Source organism: Lynx rufus, unplaced genomic scaffold (assembly GCF_022079265.1).
Source record: "Lynx rufus isolate CCGP_SWC_20201006 ecotype Redwood Valley unplaced genomic scaffold, mLynRuf1.p SCAF_5, whole genome shotgun sequence".
Taxonomy (NCBI): Eukaryota; Metazoa; Chordata; class Mammalia; order Carnivora; family Felidae; genus Lynx; species Lynx rufus.
In genome coordinates, this window is record NW_025814867.1 from 91892654 (window position 1) to 91907815 (window position 15162).

Here is a 15162-nt window from a genome sequence, read left to right on the forward strand (position 1 = left end):
GATAATCTAGATTAAATAAAGCAATTCCTACAATAGGAAGAGATTTCAGAAGGTAGTTTTATGTATATGTGTTGCTGTGGTATTCTAGGAATAGCATTGGGTACATTCTCCTTTGTGGGCTTAGAAAGACCCTTTAATGCAACACCATTATTTTTATTTTTTCATGGGAAATGAATGGAATAATCAAATATTATTTCTAATTTTCTTAAGATAAAATAAACTTTGTTGGCACTGTTCCCAGAAGGATAGATTTCATATATTTTAACAAACATAAAATGACTAAAAAGTTGTTATAAGGAAAAAAAAAATCATTCCTCAACTGTGAATATGATTTAAGGCTGCTACTAAAGAAGAGTGGGCCCTGCCCAGCAAACCAGTCTCAAATAAGGCACTGAAGTGATAAGTGAATCTTATCACAGCCAATCATTTCTGTCCCAAGTACCCTAATACAAAAGTAGTCAAAGCCTTGCTGCTTTGAAGTAATCTACCTTATGGCATGCAAAGTCCTGACTCTGCCTTGCAAAACAAACAAACAAAACAAAACAAAGCAAAAAGAAAAAGTGTCTTGGTGGTGTTTCCAGATCTACCCTAACATAATAAAAAAATATCAGAGGCAAAAGTCTAAAAGCAAGATGTCTACTAAAAGCCTACAATAATTACCATAATTAATTATGATATTGAAAGACATGCCTGAGCCTGGAAATAAGAGATGTTTGCTAATACCACATATATTCAACATTATATTGGAGGTCCTAGTTAATTTCTTCCTTTAGAAATAAGAATAGAACTGCTCTTTTAACAGTAGGCATAATTGGATAGACAATCCAAAAGAATTTATAAATTATTGGAATTTATCAAGCTTTCTGGATGACATCAATATACACAAATTAATTGTATTTTTATAACCTAGTCACAAACAATAAGAAAAAAATAAAAAAATTATGACGTATAAAAACACCAAATACCAAGGAATAAATCTAATGAAAGGTATGCAAGACCTCTAAAAAGAAAACTAAATATGTTACTGAGAGAAAGATGTATGTGGAACAAATAAAACTTTTATACTGTTAATGGAAGTAAAATTGCTGCAATCATTTTAGAAAACTCAGTAGTATTTACTGAAGCTGAACATAAACATACCCTATGACCCCCAGGCTTCACTCCCAGAAACACGTACAACAAAAATGAGTTTATATTTGCAATAAAAATTTTACAAGATTGGTCATAACATAACCCCAAATTGAAAGCCACCTAAATGTGCAGCAACAATAAAATGCATAGATATATTCATTTAATGGAGTATCACACAGAACTAAAAATCATTCAATGTGACTGAATATCATATACGTAATGTTGAGCAAAATTAGAAAAAAGAAGTAAATACTGCATGTTTCCATTCATATGAGAGTCCAAAACTCACAAAACTAATTTATGGTTAAAAGTCAGAACAGTGTGTACCTTTGTGAGAGTAAGTGGCTGAGAGGCAGGAGGGAGGTTTCTGGTGTTCTACAGACATTCTGTATTATACCTCAGTTAAAAAAGTTTACTCCTAAAGAGGTAAGACCAAGGTATACAAAAAAAAAAAAAAAATTCCAAAGAAACAAACAAAAAAGGAAAAGTTGTAGTATTAATAGTAAACAAAGTGGAATTCAGGTAAAAAGACATGAACAATGGTGGTTTATGGTATAAGATGCACTTTTTGTCAATATAGTTTAAAATATCTACACATGAATATTTTTAACACAGCAGATATAAGGAAAAATAGAAACATATTATTAGTACAGTATTTTAATTCTCCTTTTCTCCATCCTTGGCAAGTCAAGTAATTAAAATATAAAGACATGAAAGACTTAAATAACAATGAAGCAGCACTTATAGCTACTTAATTCTGCTACAAGTTAACATTAATAACTCTGGTAAAAGAAAAAAAACTCTACCATATGGAAATTACTATTAATGCAATCACAATTTATCAAAAGCTCTGATACATACAATGCAGAGTTCAATGGGAAATTTAACCTTAGTATAGCAACATGTAAGAAATAAATGAATTAAGCATCTACCACAAAAAAATTGAAAAGTGAAAAATTAGAAAACAGAGGAGGGAACTAATAAAGTTAAAAGCAGAAATTAAGTTAAAACCCCTAAAATCCAGTAAAACTTTTGTTCAAGTTTAAAAAAACAAAACAGAAAGGGGCACCTGGGCAGCTCAGTTGGTAAAGTGTCCCACTCTCGATTCACACTCAGGTCATGATCTTATGGTTTGTGGGATCCAGCCCCACCTTGGGCTCTGCACTGCTGAGGGATTCTCTCTCCCCCTCTCTCTGTCCCTCTCCAGCTTGCACGTGTGTACACACACACACACACACACACACACACACATTCTTTCTCTAAATTAAAAAAAAAACAACAGAAAAATAGATTGACTATTAACTAGCCTAATTGAAGAGCCACAATCTTTGTGTATGTTACATTGAATATTGTTAGAAAATTTCTAGGATGAAAATAGCTTTCTTTACAGACAATATGAAGATACAAAATCAATAATTATAAAGGGTAAGTGACTTGATGGGAGAATTCTACCAAAACTTTAAAAAGCAGATAATTACAATTGTATTTAAATTAATGAGCATAAAGAAAAAAGTCCACAAAGGAAATGTCTGAATGCAAAAAACTGCTGTAAGGCAAGAGATACCACAAGCAGTTAAAATGAGAAAAATATGTGGATCTCAGGTCATAAAAGGGTAATCTTAATTTATAAAGAGGCAATAAAAATTGATATGAAAATGACAACTCTATAGAAAATGGGCAAATTGTATGAATAGATGATTTATAGAAAAAAATAAATAGGTCTTAAACAATTGAAAAGCTATTCAATATCACGTATGTGAAAGATAAATTGAAACTACATTGACCTTTTCTTACCAGCGTTACAAAAATTAAAAAAAAAAAAGATAACCATTGTTTGTATGTTACTGATGGCAAGAGAGAAAATTGCTGCAAACTCTAAGGAGAGCAATTTGGGAAAATTTATAAAAATTAGATAGGCATATACTCTGACTCAGAAGCTCCAATTTTAGGAATTTACAGATCTACTGGTACACATTTGTTTGTTTGTTTATTTATTTAATGTTTATTTTTGAGAGAGAGAGAGACAGACAGAACACAAGCAGGGTAGGGGCAGAGAGAGAGGGGGGACACAGAATCCAAAGCAGGCTCCAGGCTCTGAGCTCTGAGCTGTCAACACAGAGCCTGATGCGGACTCCAACTCACAAACCAGGAGATCATGACCTGAGCCAAAGTCCGATGTTTAATCGACTAAGCCACCCAGGCGCCCCTACCTGTACACGTTTATAATGAGGAAGGTATGAAGGTTAGTCACTGCAGCATTGTTTGACATGGCAGAACACTGGTAGCAAACTAAGGGTCCCTTAATTGGTGAAATACTAAATAAATTATAGTAACTGCATGCATTTCAATAACATACAACTGTAATGATTATTTAAGAAATGGAAAGACAAGATACACAGTACAGTGAATCAAGCAAAGTATATTGAAATGTATATACTATACTAGTGTATAGGACAGGAAGCCAAAATGAATATACTATGTCTTTTTGGCTTGTTTACAAATACAAATTGAAAGGATAAATAAGAAAGTAACAATGTTTATTTTTCAAAAGGATGGAAACAAAGTATGGGGAAGGGTGGGAGAGAGATTTTTAAATACCATTTCTCTTTGACTTTTGAACCCTATATTACTATTAAAATTCAGATTACAGGGGTGCCTGGGTGGTTCAGTTGGTTAAGCACCTGATCTTGATTTTGGCTCAGGTCATGATCTCACGGTTGTGAGATCGAGCCCTGTGCTGGGCTCTGCACTGAGTGTAGAGCCTGCTTGGGATTCTCTCCCTCTGCCCTCTCCTGCTTGCATGCATATTCTCTCTCTCTCTCTCTCTCTCTCTCTCTCTCTCTCTCTCTCTCAAAAAAAAAAATATTTAAAAATTTAAATTTAGCTTATGGATGAGAATTTAAAGTGAACTTATTTAAATTGATATAGGATATTGAATTTTATATTGAAGATTTATGACATGAGAAAATATCAAAGTAATATTTTAAGGAGATTAGTTTTGCAACATGATATGCAAAATGAATTGTAAGGATGAGAGATCACAGAGACACCTGTTAAGAACATTTTTGTGATACTCTAAATGTAGGATACTAAATGCCTAAATTAGGATGGTGCCTACAGGATAGAAATACAAAAGAAAGGGTAAAAGTATGAGCTCATATTTAAAATAAAAGCAATGAAATAAAGATTAAATAGATAGGGTTAAAAGAAAACTTTATACAGGACACTAGATTCTACTTTGCCTCACATTCCTGAAGAATAAGGATAAACAATTAACAACTCTTAAGAGATAGAATGAATTGGGGGTGCCTGAGTGGCTCAGTAGGTTAAACATCCAACTTCATTCAGCTCAGGTCATGATTTCATAGTGCATGAGTTCGAGCCCCACATCAGGCTCTGTGCTGACAGCTCAGAGCCTGGAGCCTGCTTCAGATTCTGTGTCTCCCCCTCTCTCTGCCCCTCCCTCGTTCATGGTCTCTCTCTCTCTTTCTCTCTCTCTTTCTCTCTCTCTCTCTCTCAAAAATAAACATAAAAAAAAGAGATAGAGTAAATTAAAGAAATATCACAGTTAGAAAAGAATTTCCAAAAGTCAAAATTAATTGCTTTTTAAGGCATTAAATGTTTATAAATTTATATGAAGTTAAAATAAAAATTAATTATAAGGAATTATAATTTTTTGATACTCTGAAAACATATAGTTCAATGTCAAAGAAATACGTAATATTTTTTGGTCTTCAAAAATTTACATATACTGTATATGTATTGGAGAAAAATCAGGCAAATACATGAAAAAATATAAGCTAACCATTTATAATCCCACCATCCAACAATTTCTACTAACATTTTTTTGTACACCTTAAAAGACCTATTCCTAGGAATCTTTATACTCACATTTTTAATATACTTTGGTAGGCTTTGCTTTCTTGATGCTTTACTTCCAGCATATTATCATTTTTTCTTTTTTTGAAAAAAAACCTTTGTTTAAAATGTCTTTAAATGTACTACACTCATATCTCTGATCTTAATTTTTTGGGAGGCCAAGAATTTTTTATATATTTGCTTATGGTAAAATTTCAGAAACTAAATTAGAAACAATTACTAAAATTATGAATTTCACATTGTAAGAATTAAGAAAATAAAGCAGTAGATTACTGCAGTGAATTACAAGAAGGCTGAAAGTTAACATTCATGTTTACCTGAAGTGGGAGACTTGCAGCGCTCAAGTTCCAGGGGAACGGGACTATCATTTAGCTCAGTTAAACCTAAAAATGAAATGACAAGAAATTAGATAAATTTTGCTAACAAATTGTAGATAATTCTTATATATTCATTCCTAAAATTTTCAAAAGGTTTTTCTTCTCCCTGTGAAACTTTTCTATTCTCATGTTATGACAATGATTCTGAAAATTTGTTTCAGTAAGTTATACCAGAAACAATAAGGAGCAATAACTAATAGATATATACAAGGAGTAATTAACATAATGGTAGTAAAATACAAAATCTTCTTTCTTACTTTTTAACATGAAATAGCTACTTTAATAAATGACCTAGTTTTATCTAAAAATAGACCAAAAATAATACAATTTATAAGGAGTTTTTAAAAAGACCTAATCAAATCTTCTTTCTTTTTTTTTTTAATTTTTTTTTTAGCGTTTATTTATTTTTGAGACAGAGAGAGACAGAGCATGAACGGGGGAGGGTCAGAGAGAGAGGGAGACACAGAATCTGAAACAGGCTCCAGGCTCTGAGCAGTCAGCACAGAGCCCGACGCGGGGCTCAAACTCACATACCACAAGATCGTGACCTGAGCCGAAGTCGGACGCTTAACCGACTGAGCCACCCAGGCGCCCCATCAAATCTTCTTTCAAGATAAATGCTTATTGACTTTTAAAAAGAACTTTAAGGGATGCTACAGATTCTAAATATTATACTTAGTTATAAAAATGCAGTGTTGTATAATACATATTAAGTGACTTATTTGATGATATCAAATTCCTTCTTATAATAAGCATTACATTTTTCTCTTACTTTTTAAAAAAATTTTTTAATTTTATTTATTTTAAGAAGAGAGACAGAGAGAGAGAGAGCACATGTGAGTGGGGGAGGGGCAGAGAGAGAGAATCCCAGGCAGGCTCTGTGCTGACAGAGCTTGATCTCAGGAACTTCAACACCACAATCTGAGCTGAAACCAAGAGTCAGAGGTTCAACCAACTGAGCCACTCAGTCACCCCTCTCTTATTTTTAATACTCTGTTATGTAACTCTACTGACAAACACAAGGATAGGCACAATAAATAAACATTTTATAATTCTTGCTATCTGCCAGCCTGCATTCCTGTGGCATTCATAAAATATCCTTAATTATGGTTTTCCTATACTTGTTAGAGATGTTATATACTTTTTCCTTATAAAAAATACTCAGAGTTCCTACTTTAATGTAAATCTTTATACCCAGAAGTACTTATTAAAAACTATTGTCAATTACCAGAACTATCTTTGTCCATATTCCTTGCTACCACCCCTTTCTTGATATAATTTGTACCAATAAACTTACTATGGTTCAAAAAATTATAGAATTTAGGAAAAGGCTGCTGTGGTACTCTAGCCCACCTCTTATGTTTTACAGGTAAGAAACTATGAGTTTGAAGAGTTTAAACAATTTAAGGTTACAGAACCAAGTATGTGCCAAATCTTGAATAGAATTATTTATATACTTAAGAGTCTTTTGTTAGAAGTAGGTACCGTGAATATTTTCTTCCAGTATGTGACTTACCTTGTCATTTTCTTAATGAAAATGAAATCTTTTGATGTTCAGGAGATTAGTTTACTTGAAGGACCCTTTATGAAATTTTTTAATTGTGAATTTTTTATAATTCCTGTGTAAGTAATCTTTGCCTACTCAATGCTCATGAAGATATTATTGTATTCTCCAAGAAGCTTTTTTAATTTTCAGCTTTCAGTTTTAGGACTATAATTCATCTCAAATAAATTTTGATTGTGGTGTGAGGTCGAGATTAAGGTTCATTTTTCCCTATATGTTGTTTGTCTAGTTTTTCCATCATTATTTGTTAAAAAGATTTTCCTTTTTTCATTGATTTTTATTAGTGCCTTAGTAAAAAATAAATTGGATACATATGTGTAAGTTTAGTTCTAGACTTTGTATTTTGTAGTCATTGGTCTATTTGTCTATCTTTTTTTGACTACCACACTAATTAATGCAGGCCTATAGTACATCTTAAAGTCAGGTAGTAAAATACTCCAACTTTGTTCTTTTCCAAGAGTGTTTTAATTACTTTAGATTTTTTACATTTCTAAATAAGGTTTAGAATCAATTTGTCAATTGCTACAAAAGGATATGCCAAATTTTTACTGGACTGTAATAAATCCATAGTAATTTTGATAGAATAAACATTTTAAAAATATTCAGTCTCCCAACCTATAAACATGGTATTCTCCTCTATTTAAATGATGTTTTAAATTTTTTCTTTCTTCATGAGTTTGTAGATTTCAGTATAGAGGTTTTGTATGTGGCATTTTTCAAGTCTTTATTTCCTTTTTTGGTTTTCTGTCTACTTCTTGTATCATTATTCGAAGTGGAGTACTGAAATTCCCAGTAATTATTGTTGGATTGTCTCTCTCCCTTTGATTCTGTCAAGTATTGCTTCATGTACTTTGTAGATCGGTCGTCAGATGTACAGATGTTATATCTTCTAGATGGGTTAACCATTTTTTCATTTTAGATGTCCCTATTTTTAGTAACTTTTTTTTGATTTAAAATCTATTTTGTCTGATATTAACTACAGCTGTATTTGCCGTTTGCATGGTTCTTTTCTATCTTTTAACTTTCAACGGATTTACATCTTTATGTGTGGCCTCTGACAGCATGGAGTTAAATCTTGTTTTTTTTAAAAAATCTGGCTCAACAGTCTTTGTCTTCTGATTGAATTGTTAAATCTATCCACATTTAATGTTATAACTGATACAGTTAGGTTACACCTGTCATTCTACTTTATTTTTCTGTATGTCTCATGTCTTTTTGTCCCTCTAATCTTCCTTACTGCTTTGTTTGGCATTAAATATTTTCTAGTGTAACTCATTCATTTCTTTAATGATTTTGTCATCATATTTTTGGCATTGCTCTAAGGTAACATATACATCTTAACTTCTCAGTATCTACTTCAGATGTATATTAACTTAATTCCACGGAGATGTAGAAATGTTATTCTTTCATACTTCTATTTCCTCTTTCCCCTTTATGTGCTATTACTGGCATACATAATACATCCATATGTGTTACAAATCCAGCAACATATTATTATAATGATTACTTTATATAACTTTGGGTTTTTATAAAACCTGAGAGAAGAAAGTGAGCAGAAAATATATTTATAGTTTGTATATTAACTTTGCAATTTATCATTTCTAGTTCTCTTCATTTGTTCCAGTCAATCCACCTGGTTTTGTTTGCTTACTCAAATACAACTTTGCTCCCACCTACTTCCTTTGTGCTGTTATTGGAAAATATATTACATTTCTACATACTGTAGGCCCATCAAGACAATTTTATAATATTGTTTCATAAATGGCTTTTTAAATCAGTTAAGAGAAGAAGTCATGTACATTTATATTATTATTTTATAATTACATAGTTACCTTAGTAGTGTTCTTTTTCCCCTTGTGTGAATTCAAATTATCATCTGGCATTACTTTTTTTCATCCTGAGAAAAACTTCCTTTAGTATTTCTTATAAAGTGGCCTATGCTAGCAACAAATTCTCTCATTTTTTGTTTATCGGGGAATGACTTTATTTCAGCTACATTTTATTTCAACGTTTATTTATTTTTGGGACAGAGAGAGACAGAGCATGAACGGGGGAGGAGCAGAGAGAGAGGGAGACACAGAATCGGAAACAGGCTCCAGGCTCTGAGCCATCAGCCCAGAGCCTGACGCGGGGCTCGAACTCACGGACCGCAAGATCGTGACCTGGCTGAAGTCGGACGCTTAACCGACTGCGCCACCCAGGCGCCCCTATTTCAGCTACATTTTTGAAAGATTGTTTTGCTGGATATAAGATTTTTGGGTTTAGGTTTTTCCTTTGAGCACTCTGAATATGTTGTCCTACTGCTTCTGGCCTCCATTGTTTCTAATGAACTGTTAATCCTCCTTGAGTTCTGTTGTATGGGACAAGTCATTTTTCTCTTACTGTTTTCAAGATTTTTTTGCCTTTCAGCATTTTTACTATGATGTTTCTGGGTGTGGGTATCTTTGCATTTGTCCTGTTTGGAGTTCACTGACATTGTAGACCTATGCATTAATGGTTTTCATCAAATTTTGGAAGTTTTCAGCCATTATCTTTTTGAATATTTTCCTGCTTCTCTCTTTTCTACTCTTATTATGGACATGTTTGCTACATTTACAGTATCCTAAGCTTCTTTGAGGATTTGTTAATTTTTCTTAATTTTTTTCCCCTCAGAATGCAGTCTCTATCAGTTTCCTTCAAGTTTGCTGATTCTGATTTCTGCCAGTTCAGATCTACTGTTGACTCCCTCTAGCAAATTTTTCTTTTCATTTACTGTACTTTTTGTACTGTACTTTTGTATAAGAATTTCCATTTGGGTCTTATTTTCCCTTGACCTCATTCACCCATTTCATCGACGCTTCACCCTCTGCCTCTGAAAACCACCAATCTCTTCCCCAGATCTATGTGCTCATTTTTTGTTGCTCTTTGTTCATTTTTAGATTCCACATATAAGTGATGTCATGGGTCTTATTTCACTGGGCACTGTAATGCTCTCAAGGTCCATCCATGTTCTTGCAAATGGCAAGATTTCCTTCTTTTTTATGGCTGAGTAATAATCCAGTTTGTGTGTGTGTGTGTGTGTGTGTGTGTGTGTGTGTGTGTGTGTTTGTGTGTGTGTAACTCAATCATATTTTCTTTATTCATCCATCCATTGATAACACTTAGGTTGTTTCTATATCTTGGAAAATATGTAAATAATGCTGCAATGAACATGGGAGTGGCATATATCTTTTTGAGTTAGTTTTTTATTTTTTTGTATAGATACCCAGAAGTAGAATTGCTGGATTTTATGGTAGTTCTATTTTTAGTTTGTGAGGAACTTTCACACTGTTTTTCAAAGCATCTGCACCAATTTACATTCCTACCATCAGTGCACACAGGATTCCCTTTTCTCTACATACTTGCCAACACTTGTTATTTCTTGGTTTTTTTTTTGGTAATAACCATTCTAACAAATAGGAGGTGATATCTCATTGTGGTTTTGATTTGCATTTCTCTGATGATTAGTGATGCTGGGCAAATTTCATGTACCTGCAGGTTATCTGCATGTCTTTTTTTTTGGAAAAATATCTATTCAGATGCTCTGCTAATTTTTTAATTGAAAATTTTTTTTGCTATAGTTGTATAAGTTCTTTACATATTTTGGATATTAACCTGTTATTAGATATATGATTTTCAAATATTTTCTCTCATTTCACAGATTGTCTTTTCATTTTGTTGATGGTTTCCTTTGCTCTGCAGAAGTTTTTTAGTTTGATGTAGTCCTACTTGTATATTTTTGTTTTTGCTGCCTTTGCTTTGGTGTCAAATCCAAAAAATTATTGCCAAGACCCAGATCAAGGAAGGAGCTTACTGCCTATATTTTCTTGTAGGATTTTATGGTTTTGTATCTTATAGTCCAGTCTTTAAATCTATTTTGAGTTAATTCTTGTGTATGCTATCAGATAGTTCTGTTTGCTTTTTATAACTTCAATCTCTTTGTTAATATTCTTTATTTGATGAGATATTATCATTATAGTTTACCTTCTTTAAACATGGTGTCTTTTGGCTCTTTAAAGATTTTTCATGGCTGTTATGAGTTCTTTGTTAAATCCAACATTTGAGCCCTCTCAGAGACCATTTCTATTGCCTTGTTTTTTCTGTGAATAAGTCACACTTTCCTGTTTTATTGTAGGCCTTATAATATTTTGTTGATAACGACATATTAGGTAATACTGTATAGCAATTCCCTCCCTCTCTCTGGTTTTTTTGTTGTTATTTGCTTGTTTAGTGACTTGGCTAGACTACTTTAGTGAAGTTTATTTCCCTTACATTGTGAAGACTCTGATGTTGCTTATCAGAGGGTATAGCCTTCTGTGTGTATACTGTCACCCTGGGATGACAGTAGTTTTAGCAGGGTTCTCTTTGTCTCTTTCCCTGATCACTTCATTGATATCAAATCCAGCTATTAGCTATCACAGTCACAACCAGGTGAATGCTTTATTGTTTTTGACAATGCTCCAGGATATATATTACTCAATATTCTAATCCAATTCAGGCAGAAGTCATATTTGAAGCCAGTATTTGAGGTTTGTTCAAATCCCAACTCACCGTTGGCCTAGCTGGTTGCTCTTAAATAAGAGGAGCTGCCAGCCTCTTATTTGATTTCCAACAAATACTTCATTGGTTTTGAGGGCATCCTTAGGCTTGAACTTCCTCAAATTGTGTTTCAAATAAGCTAGTTTCTTTGGGGAGAGCTTCAAAGTTCATTGCCTCTTTCTCTGGGCAAAATTTCTGAGCCACTAGTCTGGACTTGGGGCAGGGATGGTAACCTCTGGCCTTCTCAGCTCTACTTTTCTGGCACGAAACCTCTGCCCTATGACCAAGCTGGGTGAGAGCAGTCAAGACCTCAGCATTTTAGCTTGCTATGCCTGGGGTAGACATTTTGTCCTATGAGTGGGGGACTGACAGGGGAGAGAAGACTTTGACCTCTTGGCTACACTCACCAGGAATTTGTCCTTTGCAACTTGGGAGTTGGAACGGATGAGAAATGCTGGCAACCCGAAGGCAGGAGAGGTATACAGCAAGTTGTGGCTCAATATCAAACACACACTTTTTACCAAGTGTCAGTAGATTTTCTTGAATAAATGTTTCTTTATTTTCTGTATCCTTTTAGGACAATTTCCAGAGGCTTTAAATGATTGCTGTTTTTAAAAAATACTTTTTACCAGTTTTACTTTTTTTCTGGAGAATGTGTTCATGGTGCTTCTCAAGATGCCATTTGGAAGTCTATCGTGTACCTGATTTTTGTTTTGTTTTGTTGTTTGAGAAAGAGAGTGAAGGAGGGGCAGAGGGAGAAGGAGAGAGAAAATCCCAAGCAGGCTCTGAGCTGTCAGCGCAGAGCCCAACACAGGGCTCCATCTCATGAACCATGAGATCATGACCTGAATCAAAATCAAAAGTCGGATGTTTGACTGAGCCACTCAGACGCCCCTATCCAGTACCTGGTATTTCAAAAATAAATAAATTTCTCAATTGTTTCCTTTTATTATATAGAAAGATGATTGATTTTGTATACTGTGTACTCTTCGATGTTGCTAAGTTCACATATTGTTTTGTATTTTTTTTTTTGTAGATTCCTTTGGGTGTCCTAATACACCACAATATCACTGGCAAATAAAGTGAGTTTTAATATTTTCTTGCTAAACCCTAGGCATATTATTTTTATATTGCTTTTGCCCTTATTAAGTCTTCAAGTACAATGTTAAACAAAGGTGATGAGAGTGTATATCATTGGCTTGTTACCAATTTTAGTGGAAAAACATCCAATATTCCACAATTAAGTGTGATGTTATTTGTAGGTTTTTATAGATTGGCTTTATTCATTTGAGGAAATATTCTATTCCTAGTTTTCTGGTTATTATTCTAAAGAAGTGTTAGTTTATGATTTTTTTTGCATGTATTGAGATGATCATATAATTTTCTCCTTTATTATGTTAATCAGTTGTTTTGCATTGATTGGTTTTCAAATATTAAACTCTTATTCTTGGGATAAAACCACCATGGTTATATTTTATCTTTCTTACATAGGTCTGTCTTCCATTTACTAATATTTCTGAATCTATGTTCGTGAGACTGGCCTGTACTTTCCTTTAAGTTTGCCAAGTTTTTGGTTTCAGCATTGTGCTGTCCTCAGATAAGCAGTTGGGAAGATTTCACTCTTTTTTCTATTCCCTGAAATCATTTGCATAAGATTAGTGTTATTTATGTTTGATAGAATTAATCAGTGAAATTATTCAAAGCCTGTAGTTTTCTTTGTTGTGGTTATTTAATTTTGAATTCAAAAATTTTTTAAAGATAGGAGGCTATTTATATTTTCCAATGTGTTTGGTGTCAGTTTTTATAATTTTTTTCTTTCAAGACATCTCTTGCTTTCATCTATACAATTTATAGGCATAACGTTGTTCATAGTTTTACTTTTATTATTTTTAATTTCTGTAGAATCCATAGTGATGTTCCCTTTTTAATTTATCATATTGGTTATTTTTTTTCTTCTTGATCTATCTAACTAGGGTTTTACAGATTTAGTAAATTTTTTGAGGACACACCTTGTGGTTTTATTGACCTACTCTATTGTTTGCCCTGTATTTCATTGATTTCTGTCTTTATTTCCTTCCTCTGTTTACTTTGTGTTACACTGTTCTTTTTTTTTTTTTTTTTTTGGTGTCTTAACAAAGTTTAGATTATTAATTTGATATTTTCTTTTCCAATATAAGCAATAATGTTCTAAATTTTTCCTTTAAGTACTACTTAAGTAACAGCTTACAAATTTTGATATTTTGTGTTTATACTTTCACTCAGTTCAAAAATATTTAAAAAATTTCCTGTGATTTGTTTTTTAAACCATGACACAGTCTTAATTTCCAACTGTTTGGGGATTTTAAGATATATTTCTGTTATTGATTTCTAACTTAATTTCTCTTGTGATCAGAGAACATACTCTGCTTGATTTCAGTCCCCTATAATCCATTGTAACTTGTTTCCTGACTCAGTCTACATTTGTGAATGTTCCATTTCTACTTGAAAAAAATGCATATTTCCCTTTGTATGTGGTAGGTGGCTATTTTGGTCAGGACAATTTGGTTAAGAGGATTGCTTAATATTTTTCTTAATATACTTACCAATTTTTCTTTATTTGTTCTATCAATTACTGAGGAGAAATAATGAATCCCCAGCTATGATTGTATATTTGTCTCTTTCTTTCTTTCTTTTGTTTACTTTCTATACTTTGAATACCTCTTATTAGGTCTGTACTTGTATAGGATTATTAATATCTTTCTGATAAAGTGATTCTTTTATAATTTGGAACTGCCTCTCTCTCTTCTTCTCTTAATGTCTACTTTATCTCATAATGTAGCCCCATCAGCTCTCTTGAGGTTAATATTGATAAATAATTTGATAAAATTATTTTTCACTTCTTTTATTTTTAATCATTTGTATGTTTTTGTAATTAAAGTGCATCTCTTATAAACAGCATATAGTTGGTTTGTTTTTTTTTTCCATCTTGTTTCACAATTTCTGCCCTTTTCTTGGGTGTGTGTGTGTGTGTGTGTGTGTGTAATATTTGCTCCATTTACACTTACTATAATATAATCATTGTTAGAGTTAAATTTATGTCTATCATTTTTTTTTCAGCATGTCCTTCTGTGCTTTTTTCCACTATTCCACTTTTCCATCCTTTGAAAAAAATCAAATATTTTTTAGTATTCTATTTTATCTTCTCTTTGGCTACTTAGCTACACTTCTGTTTTATTTATTTATTTTTTTTTTAGTGGTGGTTCTAGGGATTATAATATGCATCTATAATTCATCACAATCCACTTTTAATTATTATTGCATAATTTCTCTTATGATGAAAGAAACATAACATGATTCTGTTTATGTCCCTCCCATCCTTTGTTACTATTGTCATTTGTTTTTCTTCTACATTTTATAAACCCCATAATACAGTTAGTTTTTAATTTAAAAATTAGATAAACTCCTAGGGATTTTAAGAAATGACAAAATAATCTTTTATATTTACCCACATATTTATTCTTCTAATGCTTTTCATTCTTACTGTATATCTAAATCTCCATCTGGTATTATTTCCCTCAGCTTAAAAACCTCCTGTACTGGGGCACATGTGTGGCCCAGTCAGTTGAGCACCCAATTCTTTGGTTTCTGTTCAGGTCATGACCCCAGCAGGGTCAT

General features: G+C 32.7%; 1 protein-coding gene across 2 annotated transcripts in view; it reads right to left on the reverse strand.

Annotated features, from left to right (window-relative positions):
- The window catches only part of STXBP5L (syntaxin binding protein 5L), a 388157-nt gene that overhangs the window by 66015 nt on the left and 306980 nt on the right, over positions 1 to 15162 (reverse strand). For both annotated transcript variants that reach the window (XM_047100036.1, XM_047100035.1), the window contains one exon: positions 5328 to 5393. In XM_047100036.1, the coding sequence (XP_046955992.1) occupies positions 5328 to 5393 (66 nt within the window). The remainder of the gene's footprint in view (positions 1 to 5327; positions 5394 to 15162) is intronic.